This window comes from Eumetopias jubatus, unplaced genomic scaffold, assembly GCF_037043125.1.
Source record: "Eumetopias jubatus isolate StellerSeaLion01/CBP00866 unplaced genomic scaffold, mEumJub1_p1.0 scaffold_2, whole genome shotgun sequence".
Lineage (NCBI taxonomy): Eukaryota > Metazoa > Chordata > Mammalia > Carnivora > Otariidae > Eumetopias > Eumetopias jubatus.
In genome coordinates, this window is record NW_028274808.1 from 73114363 (window position 1) to 73128706 (window position 14344).

A 14344-nucleotide genomic window follows, 5' to 3' on the forward strand; every position below is an offset into this window, starting at 1 on the left:
TGGCTCAGTTGGTAGAGCATCCAACTCTTGATCTCAGGGTTGTGAATTCAAGCCCCATGTTGGGCACGGAGCCTACTTTTAAAAAAAAAGGAAAAAATTGCTTAAGCAGAAGACCATGAAAATAATGCATCAGGACAGAGAGAGAGAGAGAACTATCAATGTATTATTGGAATATTATAGAATTTGATTTTAAAATTACTAAAAAATGATTCCATTAAATGGCTGTTAATTTGGAGACTGTTCAATTATAACAAAGTAGATTTCTTTCCTGCATAGGTAGATTAAAGAGAAATGCAGTGATCAAGATCAAGAAAAGCTTTTTTTTCCCCTTCTCAGTTTTGTAAATCCAGTTCAGAATCATTTCTGTATGTTTAAGGAAATTCCCATCTTTTCTCTGGAGCTATAACTTCCAAGGAAACCATCTGGAATCATCAGGGTACTGATGAGTTATGAAAGTAAAAGTCCTATTAGTTACTCTTATATACATCTTCAGCAACTCATTCACCTTTCACAGTAAACAGCTTGGTTAAAAACCAACTTTGGAACACCCTTGAAATGCAGGAGACCAATAGAGAAAATCAGATACACAAAGCTAAATAGCCTTGCCACTGTTTTCCAGTGAATCCTTTATAGATTAGTCTCTGCTGTAAAACCTGAGGCAGAGGCCCTGAAAGAGACTGGAAGTACCAGAATTGCCTAAATTTTCATAATTCAAGCATTTCAAATTTTAGAAATTAATTTTAGTACTTTCTAACTGTGCATTTAATATTGTTTTGATAAAATATGTCCTGTCAAAGCACTCTTATCTTCTTGTTATTAGGACAATAATAAAATTACAGATTCATATAGATCTTTGCTAGAAGACATAGTGAATATTTTCCAGAAACATCTTGCATAATTACAGCTATAGAATTTCTATTCTTTTTACATACGTTATATACCATTTCAGTCCTGCCAGATATTACAGCATAGCAAATATAGGAATCCCTGCAATTAGATAATTTTAATTTGTGGAATATTTTATTAATTTCAAAAGGACAAATAAATGAAACATCCCTCTCATTAGAGCTAAAAAAAAAATTAGGATTTTGTCATCTCTGGGAAAAATACAATACTCTAAGAGGTTGTGGTTTAAGAAACTGGAAGTTTCTCAGACTTTTCCCCCCATTTTTATATTTGTCAAAATATCCTTATTGTCACATGCTTTAAAAAAATGATACTCCTTGTATTATTTGTCACCTGTTCATCTGCATGGCTTCCCGGCTAAACAAAACCTGCTTCTTCATAGGTTATAACACAGCTTGTTCATGGGGTGGAGGGCTCAGCCTCGTGGGTGCTCGGTCCTGGAGTGCCGGGCCAAAAGAATGCCCCACAAAAGTGTCTGGTTATGGAATTCTGGCACTGGAGAGGTAACATGGGAACTTTCAATTTTGTGGCACTGAGATGTTCTAGGAACAATAAAAGCCACCATTTCTGGGTCTCCTCATGTGTATATCCAACATGCTGTATAGGCCATATTATATAATCCTCACAAGAACCCTGCAAGATAAATATTGCCATCCCCATCTGACAGATAAGTAAACTCAGAGAACTGAGTTTGACTAAACCCATGTGACTTGGCTAGATTCCAGATCTCACTTTCTGCCAAGGCCATTATTCTTCCACCATGCTGTGTTGCCACTGTGACAGCCTTTCCTTCTTCCAACAAACCCTTACTAGTGTTTACTCTATGCCTGATCTTGTACAAGGCAGTGCGCCTTGGCCTCATGAAGCTCAGTGTAGGGGGACATTAACAAATAACTTTCCAAATATACATTATCTTGTAGTGATAAAATAGGAAGAAAAACAAAACTGGGTTCATGATATGACTGCTCTGTAGGTACGTTGGCCAAAGAAGGCCTCTCTGAGGAGATACCATCTGAGAAAAGCCTTGGATGTGCAGATTCTTGAGGGAACCATGGAACGGCAGGGCTAACGGCTAAAAGTGGTACCTTGGAAATGCCTTGTTGTGGTACCAGAGCTGAGGCCAGGCAAAGGAATGTTTTCTGTTCAAACTGTTTTCCCTTAACTTACTTTCAATTAGATTATGTTCAACTGAATCGCCTGAAGCCCCCTAGATTACTTTCTAGAAACATCTTCCATATACTGTGTTCACTTCCCAAGAGGAACACTTCCTGTGAGCAAACAAAATCATCTGAAGAGGTCAAGCCTCAAGTGTCTAACCATGCCTGGCATTTTGCCAGTTTAGTCACTGTCGACTGAGTATAACTCAACTCTCCATGGAATCGCGGCCTTCCAGAACCTGGATGGATTCTAGGGTTCCCTCTGAGTTTTGCAGCTGCCTCTAGAAGTCCAAGAAAGCAACATCAGGAGTGAGCTTGATCAAAGAACTTTCCAGAAAGCAAGTAGTGAAGGAGGGTGCTGCCTTGTACCCAGGCTTTCATCCATTTATAGCAAGCTTCACATGCCTACAATGCCTGAGGAGGCAGCAGGTCAACTTTACAAATTTATACCCATGTTTTCTTGCTGAGTGAGAGCCCATGCCATTTGGGACCACATAAAGACCAATAAAATGTGTCAGTTCTGCAGTTTGTGATCTAGTGAAGGAAATGGACAATACTCCTACAGTGATAAATGTCACGAGTGGTACATGGTCTAAAGGAGTATGGAAGAACAAGAGATGGCTTTTAATTGGAGAGATGGAATCAGGTATGATGTAAAGTGTCTAGCAAAGTGCCTGGCACTTAGCAAACACTCAATAAATATTAGGTATTACTATTATCAGAATAGACTTCACATAGGAATCAGAATTTAAGACAAGGTAGGTTTGTCAGGTAAATTATAAGATGCCCACTTAAATATGCATTTCAGATAAACAAAAATTTTTAGTATAAGTATGTCCCAAATATTGCATTAAATACATTAAATACATTAAAATGTATTTGTTGTTTATCCAAAATTCAAATTTAACTGGGCATCCTGGTTTTTTGTTTGCTAGATCTGGCCAAGGAAAATTTTCATATGAAGATGAAGAACAGGGAAAGTAAACTGGCATGTCCAAAGGCATAGACACAGGAAAGAAATGATACTTTTCATGGCGCTTTATGTTCTCCAATAATTGTTAACACTCACTGAGTACTTACCATGTGGGAATCACCACTTTGAAGGCTTTACAAGGATTAACTCATTTATTCTTCATAAAAACATGTAGTTTGTCAAAAGCACAGAGTTGGGACATGGTGTACCTAGGATTATGAACCTAAGATGCTTGGCTCTGGGGGCTACTGTCTTAACTATTTTGGATAGAGGAAAAGAATCTGTTCAAGGTAACGTATAGACGGATTTCAGGGTCAGCCTATCACTACAGTCAATTTTTTAAAGAATTATTTCTATATTTAAGAGTTTATTTATTCATTTATTTATATAAGAAAGAGAGAGGGAGAGTGAGTCGGGGGGGCGGGCAGAGAGAGAGGGAGAAGCAGACTCTCTCCACTCAGCCGGGAGCCGGAAGCAGGGCTCGATCCCAGGACTCTGAGACCACGACTTGAGCCAAAATCAAGAGTCCACCGCTCAACCTACTGAGCCATCCAGGCACCCCCACCACAGTCATTTCTTAAAAGTCTGATCATCCAGCCATAATTCCTACATGCAGTGAACTATCATTTGCCAGATCTGTTTGCAGTGGGCTGCTTCTAGCCTGCCTCAGCCCCTCTCTGCATGTTGTCTCAAGTACTCAAGCAGAGGTCTGTCTACCTATGTTTCCTTTTGCCTTTCTAAAGTCATCCTCTTCCTGGAATGTGAGATCGTCCTGGAATTGCTGCTACCTTTGCAACAGCTTATCAAAAGCACACAAGCTTGGGGGAATTGAGCAAGAACTTCGGGGACACCAACCTTACAGAAGAAGCAAGGGTTGTAGAATGCATATTGACTGTATAAACAGGACAAAGAAAATGATTAATCAAACCTCCTTGCAGATTTAAATGGGATGGGCACTAGGAACGGAGGCAGTCTTCCTCTCTTTCCACTGGGGTGCTCCTCAAGAGCCAGCTCCACCCTGAGAAAAGATGTTTTCTGCGAAGATCTTTTGCCTGGTCATGAGTGTGGTGGGCACAGTCTGGGTATGGTCGCCTTTATTTTCTCTTCTTGCTTTCTCTCTGGTGTTTATTCTGCAAAGAGCTTGCAGGTCTGAGAGTCTTATCTACGTCCTCACACACTGCGAGCTTTATAAGCTTTACGCCATGGAGGCAAGTTCTTAGATGAGCCTGACACCTCAAGAGTAAGAGGGAGACTTAGCTGGACTAAAGTATAGAAATTCACAGGGGAAGCTTCCGTGTCTGTAATTCAGCCTTACAACATCGTTTGTTTACTTGTTTTATGGGAAAAAATCTTTGCCCTCTTTGTTCCAATAAAGCCTCGGGATAGTTCATGCTAGTTAACGAAACAAAGCATTCTTTTGCTAAGAATTTTAAAAATCTAATCATTAATTTATTGCTAGTTGTCCATAATACACAGAACAGTGGTTTAATGTAGTTTTCCTAAAAGGTTGTTTTTGTGTGGTTTTTTTTTTCCCCAAGAATAGCAAATTAGTTGTTTTAAAACATATTACATAGGATATTTTATTTCATATTACATAGTTAGGAGATATTAATTGAGAAGGCAATATTCTTTTTGGGAAGCAATCTTTTAAAATAATTACTGAATATCGCAATGATTTCTGAAATTTGACTCCAGAGACCTATAGAAAAGAAGAGGAACTTAATTCAACAGGCCTTTGAAACTCTTAGATCTTATAAAAACATGACAAATATGTTTAAGAAACTCAGTTACTTCTAGGCTATGAATTATTCCAATTTATTTCTTTCCCTTCACCACTCATAAAACCTACTACCAGAGCAAAAAAACTAAAGAGGGTTTCTAACTTAATTTTCTCCCTTATAGTAAACTAATAATTAAAAATTTTTTATGGAAAATAAGACTAACATCATTTGCTAACGATATTTTGGATAATGCTTAAGTTTTCAGTTATCTCTCCCTTATTGGCATAAATATTTAACTTCTGCCTGTTTTTATTGTTGTGCCATTTTATTCTGAAGTATGTTTGAATTTATAATTTTATTTCTTAAAGAGATTGTACTTGTTCTTTTAAATAAACTGTCCTTGATTGCTTGAATAATAATACTTATTATTATTATTAGGGTACTTCTTAAAAAATGAGACAGCAAATATTAGCTAATTGTAAGAGTAAACTATCCAAGGGAGCTGGCGCAGTCCATAAAGCATGTGAATCTTGATCTCAGGGTCGTGAGTTCGAGCCCCACACTGGGCATAGAGATTACTAAAAAAAAAAAGAAAAGAAGAAGACTAAACTATCTGAGATTAAAATAGTCATAACAAAATCTTTGTAAGTTAGTAGTACAAAATAAAAATAGCTAAAACTTAAAATCCATTTTGATTTATGAGGCTATAAAGTCTTGCTGGAAGAATATTTCTATGTCCTATTTCACGTCACAGGTCACAATAGAAATTCTTCTAAAAATCTGTATTTCTAATTAGAAAGGTGTTCAAAAAAAGTTGTCAGTCAGTCATGGACCATTATTTTTGCTTTCAGTCTACTCTTTTGCATTGCAAATAAAAGGAAATTATTACGTGAGTGGGTAACCTAAAAAGGATTTCCCAGTCCGATCTGGCCACATTTGTGCCCTTGGTATGTACCTGCTCAAATTACGAATCCAAGGAGAGAGAAATTAAGCTAAGATAGCGTAGGTTTTTTCCTACTGAAAGAGAAATTATAAGGGAAAGAACTCTGAACTTTTCAATTACCTTTCTATCTCCAGACATTACTGAAAATGAAAAGGTAAATTTTAACTAATTTTGTTGATTCAAATAATTTTCCGTACATAATAAATTTTCCGTATTTAAAACTCCTAGCATTTATCAAATGCTTGTTTCACATCCAACAGTGTTAAAAAATGTGTTTACCCTATCTCCTTTAATTCATACAACTCCATGAAATAGGTATTAGGATTTTCAATCAAAATGTCAGAAAGCTTGCAGAGGCCCCAAAGCAGGTACTCTTAATCTCTGGGAGAGCGCCCCCCCTTCCCTTGGGTTTGCAGGCATGCCAGTGTCTTCTTATCTGCCTAATGTTGTTCTCTTTTGTGTGTTCGAATGAATCTGTAAAGACCACAGTTATCAAGAAGGATGAATTTATAGCTGAAGGAGGAGGTGTGCGTGGCCCAAGACTTGTGGAAAGACAGCAATCTGCCTGCAAGGAGACAGACTGGCCCTTCTGCGCTGATGAAGACTGGGTGAGTGGTGGGCAGAGAGAGTGGGAGAATCCTTCCCTGTGGTGCTAGAATTGTGCACAGGCTGACCCAGTAGGTCACAGAGATTACATGCCAAATTCAAGAAGACAAATGGAAAACAACCTCACCCTGCGAGTACTATTTGAATTACCTCCCAAACTCTGGGTCATTAATAGGATTAACCGTTTGGATTTTAGTTGCATGTTCAGGCAAATCCCAGGAACCTAAGTATTATGGCCTCAAGATTTTGTGGGGCCTAATTTATGATTAAATGTACCCTCATTCCAGAATTTCTCTATGACCTCTGACTAGTCCTCTCAAACTACTTTTAAGTCAATAGATGATGTGAGCATATTGGGGAAGGGAGGGGCAAGGGCAGCTGCATGGAAACCTTCAAAATTGTACTGGATCCAAAATATAGACCCTTAATATAATTTTTCCTCTTCACTTCCAGAACTACAAATGCCCTTCTGGCTGCAGGATGAAAGGGCTAATTGATGAAGTCAATCAAGATTTTACAAACAGAATAAATAAGCTCAAAAATTCATTATTTGATTATCAGAAGAACAATAAGGACTCTAGTTCATTGACAGGGAATATAATGGAACTCGTGAGAGGGGATTTTGCCAGCACTAACAGTAAGCATTACATATTTGGTACTTTGACTTTATAGCCACAACAACACAACAAACGCCCCACATAGATATGCTGTCTCCTTATAACAACTTCCAATTTTATTCCAAAGTACTTAAAATAGAAATGCATGCCTTCATGATACCCCTGAATTTTAAGGAGGGGCTTGCTTTTTATAAAAGTAACATTCAAAAGGTTAGCTTAGAATTGTTTAAGTCACAAAGTAAGTCAGAATTTTGTACTGAAGACTAGGATTTAAATGTGTTCTTTTTTAAAGAGTATATACTGAAAAGAAGATGAGCATAACCTTCTGAGGAGATATTGTTTCTGTCTTACGGAGGAAGGAGAAAACTGAGGGATCAAGAGACTTACGCAAAGATACAAAGCTACCATGTGATGGAGCTGGGGGTCCAACTCCACCAAGTTGTTTATGTTTTGTTTTTTAATTTAAAATATAGAGCTATGTTCTATATTCTCATAGGACTATGACTAAGTCTCATTAGGATGAGGAAACACTGGATTTGCTCTGGGCATGGGAAGCAAATTTAGCGAGGCCCTAGTTCCTGAAGCCTTGCTTTGACTCTTTATATATATATATATATATATATATATATATATATATATATATATATTATGTTAAGTTCATCACCATACATTACATCATTCCTTCTGGATGTAGCATTCCATGATTCGTTGTCTGCGTACAACACCCAGCGCTCCACGCAGAATGTGCCCTCTTGAATACCCATCACCAGGCTGACCCATCCCCCCACCCCCCGCCCCTCTAGAACCCTCAGTTTGTTCCTCAGAGTCCATCATCCCTCATGGTTCGTCTTGAAATTGTTCCTAAGATTTTCTTTCCCCTTAGGTCAACAGGATCACTCACATGCCATTACTGTTGCGCTGCTGACTTTAAATTAGTTAAGTGTATCCTAAAGATATAAAGAAGACTCTTGTTGACCTAAGGAAAAACAAATCTTAGGAACAATTTCAAATCTATAGGTAGGAGGGAAAACTTCTCAGTAAGAAAATCCAAGAATATGTTTAAGTAGGTTAGCATATTGTTAACATTATTTTTAAGTCCCTGGGTTAAGGATATGATGAAATAATTGAAATGTGATCAAATTTAACCTCCTAATTATACCTTTAAAATTCCAAAGACATTTCTTCTGCATTTATTTGGATTACTAATTGCTAGTAGAGCATCTTAATTGACAGCTATGGATGACTAAAGGACATGACATTGTTCAAATACCAAATGCCTAATAGATTTGGAACTGACAAATAAAATGTCTGAAGAACAAATTGTTATTAAAAGGGAAATGATATTTAGAAATAAATTTCCTTCTTTTGCTGGCTATGATAAGCAAATCACTTAGCAGCTCCTTCACTCTTGCTCTTTTCAGATAATGATAACACATATGGCCAAGTGTCAGAAGATCTGAGAAGCAAAATTGAGATCCTGAGGCTCAAAGTCATAGAACAAGTACAGCAAATCCGCCTTCTACAGAAAAATGTCAGGGATCAGCTGGTAGATATGAAACAACTGGAGGTAAGTGAGTGTTTGGCTCTAACACCAGATTTTCTTGTTTTCGAATAGCAAGGAAAAGGAAGGCAATGGTCATTCACTGAAGACCTACTATATGTAGAGCAAAGTGTTATATCCATTATCCACCTACAAAGTAGGTATTATTTCCCCCACTCTACAGATGAAGAAAAAAAGTTCAATGATATTAAGCAAATTTTCCAAGGATACATAGTTAGTAAATTTCAAGAGCAAATATTAAGTCCCTGCTTGTCTTGTTCCAAAGCTCTGACACCACCATGCCTCTGGATCTTCAATCTCAGTCTCACTTAAGGGTCGATTTATCAGTGTTTCCTTTCAGAGGGAATAGCATCTTACTGATATGTTTTAAGACTAAGATGAATCCAAATAGTTCCTATTGCTTCTCCAGGCTAACCATAAAATACCTAACATCTCTTCCACCGAGGGTGTGACATAAATGAATAATAGAGTATTGATTGGTAGGTCTTCACCTCAAAGAAATGAATCCAGTTTCCAAAAAATAAATTAACTGCTTAGAACTGAACAGGCATAATTTCTTTATTTATATCAACCTCTTTTCTTTCCCTTTCTCCCCCTCTCTTAGGTGGACATTGATATTAAGATCCGATCTTGCCAAGGTTCATGCAATAGGGCTTTAGAACGTAGGACAGATCTAAAGTACTATGAAGATCAGCAGAAGCAACTTGAACAAGTCATTGCCAAAGACTTACTTCCGCCTAAAGATAGGCAATACTTACCACGGCTGAAAATGAGCACATCTGCAACTACGCTTTCTGGGGACTTCAAGAGCCAGGTTCAGAGGGCCCCTCCAGAGTGGAGGGCGCTCATGGAAATGCAGCAGATGAAAATAACATTAGAGGGGTCTGGTAGAGATGGAAATACCCGAGGAGACACTGCATCTCATGGAACAGGAATAGTGCCTGAAAGCCCCAGGAACCCTGGGAGCTTCACACCAGGGAGTTCTAGCACTTGGAACCCTGGGAGCACTGGGCCTGGCAGTGACGGCACTTGGAGCTCTGGGAGCACCAGCACTGGCAGTACTGGGCCTGGGAGCACTGGGCCTGGCAGTGACGGCACTTGGAGCTCTGGGAGCACCAGCACTGGCAGTACTGGGCCTGGGAGCACTGGGCCTGGCAGTGACGGCACTTGGAGCTCTGGGAGCACCAGCACCGGCAGTACAGGCCTTTGGAGTGCTGGAAGTTCTGCGTCTGTCAGCAGCAGCTCTTGGAGCTCTGGGAGCACGGGGACTGGCAGTACTGGGTCTTGGAGCCCTGGAGGTTCTGAGTCTGGAAGCTTTAGGCCAGATAGCTTCGGGCATGGGAACACCAGGCCTACCAACCCAGAGTGGGGCAAATTTGAAGAGGTGTCAGGAAGTGTAACTCCAGGGACAAAGAAAGAGTACCACACAGGTAAGCTGGTGACATCTAAAGGAGATAAAGAGCTTCTTATTGGTAATGAGAAGGTCACCTCTGGAAGCACCACCACCACTCGTCATTCATGCTCTAAAACAGTTACTAAGACTATTATAGGTCCTGATGGTCAGAAAGAAACGACCAGAGAAGTGATAGACTCCGAAGATGGTTCTGACTGTGGTGACTTATCCCATAGTTTTGCTGGTAGCCTAGATGATCTCCGTTTTAGGCACCCCGATCTGGAGAGTTTCTTTAGCAGTTCCTCAGCTGGAAGCACATTTCCTGGTAGGCATTCAACCTCGCACAGAGAGTTTGACAGTAGGACCCATGCTGGGGGCTCAGAATCGGACATATTCACACACTTAAGGGTACCTGAATTCTCTCTCGGTGGTAAAACTTCAAGTCACGGCAAACAATTTTTGAGCAGTAGTACAACTTTCAATAGAGGAGACTCCACATACGAAAGCAAGAGCCATAAATTGGTAGGTGAGGCCGGAACTGAAGAGGAACATGAAGCCCTCAAAGGAGGATATACCACCAAAAGAGGCCATGATAAAGTTCGCTCTGCCAGAGGTATCCACACTTCTCCTTTGGGGAAGCCTTCCCAGACCCCCTAGACTAAGTTCATTATTCTTGCAATGCCTCCCCAGCACCTTGAACGTCTTTCCTAGCCCTCTATTACACTTTATAGAAATTACACCTTTTGCTTGTTTGTGTTGGGGCACTAGACTGTAAGTTCCATGAGGGCGGGGACTTTGTCTCTCATGTTCATCTCTGTATTCCTAAATGCCTAGCAGTGCAGAGAATCATCACTCAATAAATACGTGTTAAATGAATGAATGAATCCCTCTGAAACTCGATTTTAAGTTTGTTTAACCAAATTCTTTCACCACTCAAAATGTGTGCTCTTGGAGTTGTCACCCAATTTGTTAATCACATTTTTAGTGTGTGTCTCAGTTGACATTGAGATCAGGTTAAAAACAAATTACCACTAAATGATGCTTAGATATCTTTGCTGGATACTTGCTGTTATCAGTACGTGCAAGTAAAATTTCAAATCCATTGAGGAAAATCCCCTTTTTGTGGGTATAAATGACAGTGCAATTTGTGGGTATGAATGCCACTCACGTGCACAAGTTTCATCCCAGTGTCAGTGCACTCTTTCCCCATGGAGGGAGGGAAGGAAGGAAGGCAGGATGGAAGGAAAGAAGGAAAAGGAAGCCAGTATCTGCCTTCGTTTAATCTGGGCCATGCCTATCTTTGTAAGGTTAAATGAGAATAACTTCTTCCAACCAGCTTAATTTTTTTTTTAGACTGTGATGATGTCCTCCAAACACATCCTTCAGGTACCCAAAGTGGTATTTTCAATATCAAGCTACCGGGATCCAGTAAGATTTTTTCTGTTTATTGTGATCAAGAGACCAGTTTGGGAGGATGGCTTTTGATCCAGCAAAGAATGGATGGATCACTGAATTTTAACCGGACCTGGCAAGACTACAAGAAAGGTTTCGGCAGCCTGGATGACAAGGGGGAAGGAGAATTCTGGCTAGGCAATGAATACCTCCACTTACTAACTCTGAGGGGCTCTGTCCTTCGGGTTGAATTAGAGGACTGGGCTGGAAACCAGGCTCATGCAGAATATTACTTGAGGGTAGGTTCTGAGGCAGAAGGTTATACCCTGCAGGTCTCTTCCTATGAGGGCACAGCAGGGGATGCTCTGATTGAGGGTTCTGCAGAGGAAGGAGCAGAGTATACTTCTCACGCGGGCATGCAGTTCAGCACCTATGACAGGGATGCAGACCAGTGGGAAGAGAACTGCGCAGAAGTCTATGGAGGAGGCTGGTGGTACAACAGCTGCCAAGCGGCCAATCTCAATGGCGTCTACTATCCTGGGGGCTCTTATGATCCAAGGAACAACAGTCCTTATGAGATTGAGAATGGAGTGGTCTGGGTCCCCTTCAGGGGTGCAGATTATTCCCTCAGGACTGTTCGCATGAAAATCAGACCCTTGGTGACCTAATAGGAGTGGAAGGGAGAGGAATCTGTTTTCTTTGCTTAGTGAAGTGGAGGAAAAAGATAAGGACGATAAAGAAATTAAGATTCTTTACAATATACTAAGAAATTTACAGGTGTAATTTTATTATTCTTTGTACTGTATCTAAATGTAACTGAGACATATTACTGCTTTAAAGAATAAAGTTATGTGAGTTTTTTTTATCTTGAAAGTAGCTCTGTGGATTTTCACATTTCTCTAAGGTTACACCAAGGAACATTCAGTACATCAGGAAGAAGGCATCTGTTGGATGTTCCTTCTATAACCCTTATGGGTCTTGTTTTGAGCACTTCTCTCCCCATACCACTCAAAATCCTAAGGCCATTGTACAGTAAAAAAGTTATTTCACCCATTTTGTTTGAACGGGTTGAAGCCAATATATATATTTTTTAAAAGATTTGATTTATTTATTTGACAGAGAGAGACAGAGTGAGAGCAGGAGCACAAGCAGGGGGAGCGGGAGAGGGAGAAGCCGGCTTCCCGTGGAGCAGCGAGCCCGACACAGGGCTCGATCCCAGGACCCTGGGACCATGACCTGAGCCAAAGGCAGACGCTTAACGACTGAGCCACCCAGGCGCCCCTGAAGCCAATATTTTAAGTTACAAATCACTGAATAGAACAATGGCTGGCCTTCACAGAGGAACTTAAAAATTATGAAGTACGTTCATGTCTTCTGTTAGCAAGCAAATCCAAGAAGGCAGGAGAAGCACTCTTTCCTAATAGAAATAGAAATCTGTTCTTTAAGCTTTTCAATGAAGACCGTAATGCACACTTAATTTTTTCCCCAGAGTCTAACAAATTTCTTTCAAAAACACATGGCATGAAAAAATGCATTTAAAATCCTTTCAATATTTTCAAGTATTCAAAAAACACTACTACTATATATTGAATTCATAAATTCAATATATTTCTATGGTCAATATTTTATTTGATGTATGTTGCATCTTTGATCTTGGCAGCCTAGGCTCTGGCCCCCAATTTTTAACTCATATTTCTTGCTAGTGAGAACTACCTGCTACTTACACTTGAAAATGTTTTAAAATATTCCAAGCACACTGGGTTCCTGGTACATTGCTCTCATTTGTGTAGTCTTTACTCCTGTTTAACTGCATCCTTTATCCTAGTAAAGAAAGAAAGAGGGAAAGAAAGAAGAAAGCAAGCAGGCAGTTTAGGGATAGGGGCCAGATCCGGGGGGAGCAGACAGAAGATGGACACAAGGGCTTGCAAATGAGTTACATAGGAAGCCCCAGCATTCTTGCATTTCCTTATGTGCAGTTGAAAATCCTTGATAGGTTTGCCTGCGTGGCTCAGTCGGTTAAGCATCTGCCTTCGGCTCAGGTCATGATCCCAGGGTCCTGGGATCCTCCCTTGCTCAGCCGGGAGCCTGCTTCTCCCTCTGCCTCTGCCACTCGCTCCTGCTTGTGCTCTCACTCTCTCCCTCTCTGACAAATAAATAAGTAAAAATTTTTTTTAAAAAATCCTTGATACAAATACACCTCCAAATCTTTGAATAATTGAATAAGAACTTCTTCAGAATTAAAAGAAGTTTCATTTATTTCAGACCTGGGAGTTCCACGTTATCTCTATGCCTGCCCCATTTGCACTCACACATATGCCTCCACAGAATTTGAGTTGGGAGTAGGAAGTGTTTTCTAGTGTCGCACTATTATGGACAGAATCGGGTCCCCAAATGAAAGTGACTCTGAATGTGAAAGGCCATTCATTTCCTATTTATTTTGAAGGCTTTGAGTTTCTTGGCAAAGAGTGGGTAACCTCTTTTCATTTACTAAACAAAAGCTAATATTAACAGGATCATGATCATCGGAGATACAATTTAGTTTCAAGAAAAGACACCAAACATCTCTTTTTTTTCCATTTTACCTTTAACCTGTTGCTCTATTTCCCTTATCCCTGAAATTAAATATTAATTTAGCTTCTCTGACTCTCATTCACGATGGAAGCCCACTTTAACTTGATTTTCACTCGGTTACTACTCTCTTGAAATTTCTCTTTTTGAAATCAACAAGAACTCCATAGTTCTACATTTAATGTCCTGCATTTAGGCCTTCTCCTGCTTGGCTTCTTTTTTAAAATCTGCTGCTTTGGTCCCCACCCTACCTCTTCAATCTGCATTTTTCTCTTGGTTTTTGATAGACTGTTCTCATTTGTCTCACCTTTCTTGGTCTTTTTAACTGGCAGTTCCTTCTTAAACCACTCCTTACATGTAGGAGTTTCTCATTACAGTAACATTAATACTCATTTTTATCAGTTGGGATGAGGTTTGATGCATGTACCATAAATAAGACAGAAACTTATTTCTTGTTCACAAAAAAGTCTATAGTAATATGTCCTCTTAGTGTCTTCAGGAAGCTGG

At 39.8% G+C, this 14344-nt stretch overlaps 2 protein-coding genes across 2 annotated transcripts; both read left to right on the forward strand.

Moving 5' to 3' along the window:
- The first annotated feature begins 4064 nt into the window (after positions 1-4064).
- On the forward strand, positions 4065-10534 carry FGA (fibrinogen alpha chain). Its single transcript, XM_028104376.2, has 5 exons — positions 4065-4118; positions 6183-6308; positions 6760-6943; positions 8345-8490; positions 9089-10534. Exons 1-5 carry the CDS (start codon positions 4065-4067, stop codon positions 10532-10534), a joined length of 1956 nt encoding a protein of 651 aa, XP_027960177.2.
- Positions 10535-11373: 839 nt separating this feature from the next.
- LOC148164847 (fibrinogen alpha chain-like) lies at positions 11374-11937 on the forward strand. Its single transcript, XM_088021326.1, has one exon. The coding sequence runs from the start codon at positions 11374-11376 to the stop codon at positions 11935-11937; it is 564 nt and encodes a 187-aa protein (XP_087877452.1).
- The last annotated feature ends 2407 nt before the right edge of the window (positions 11938-14344 follow it).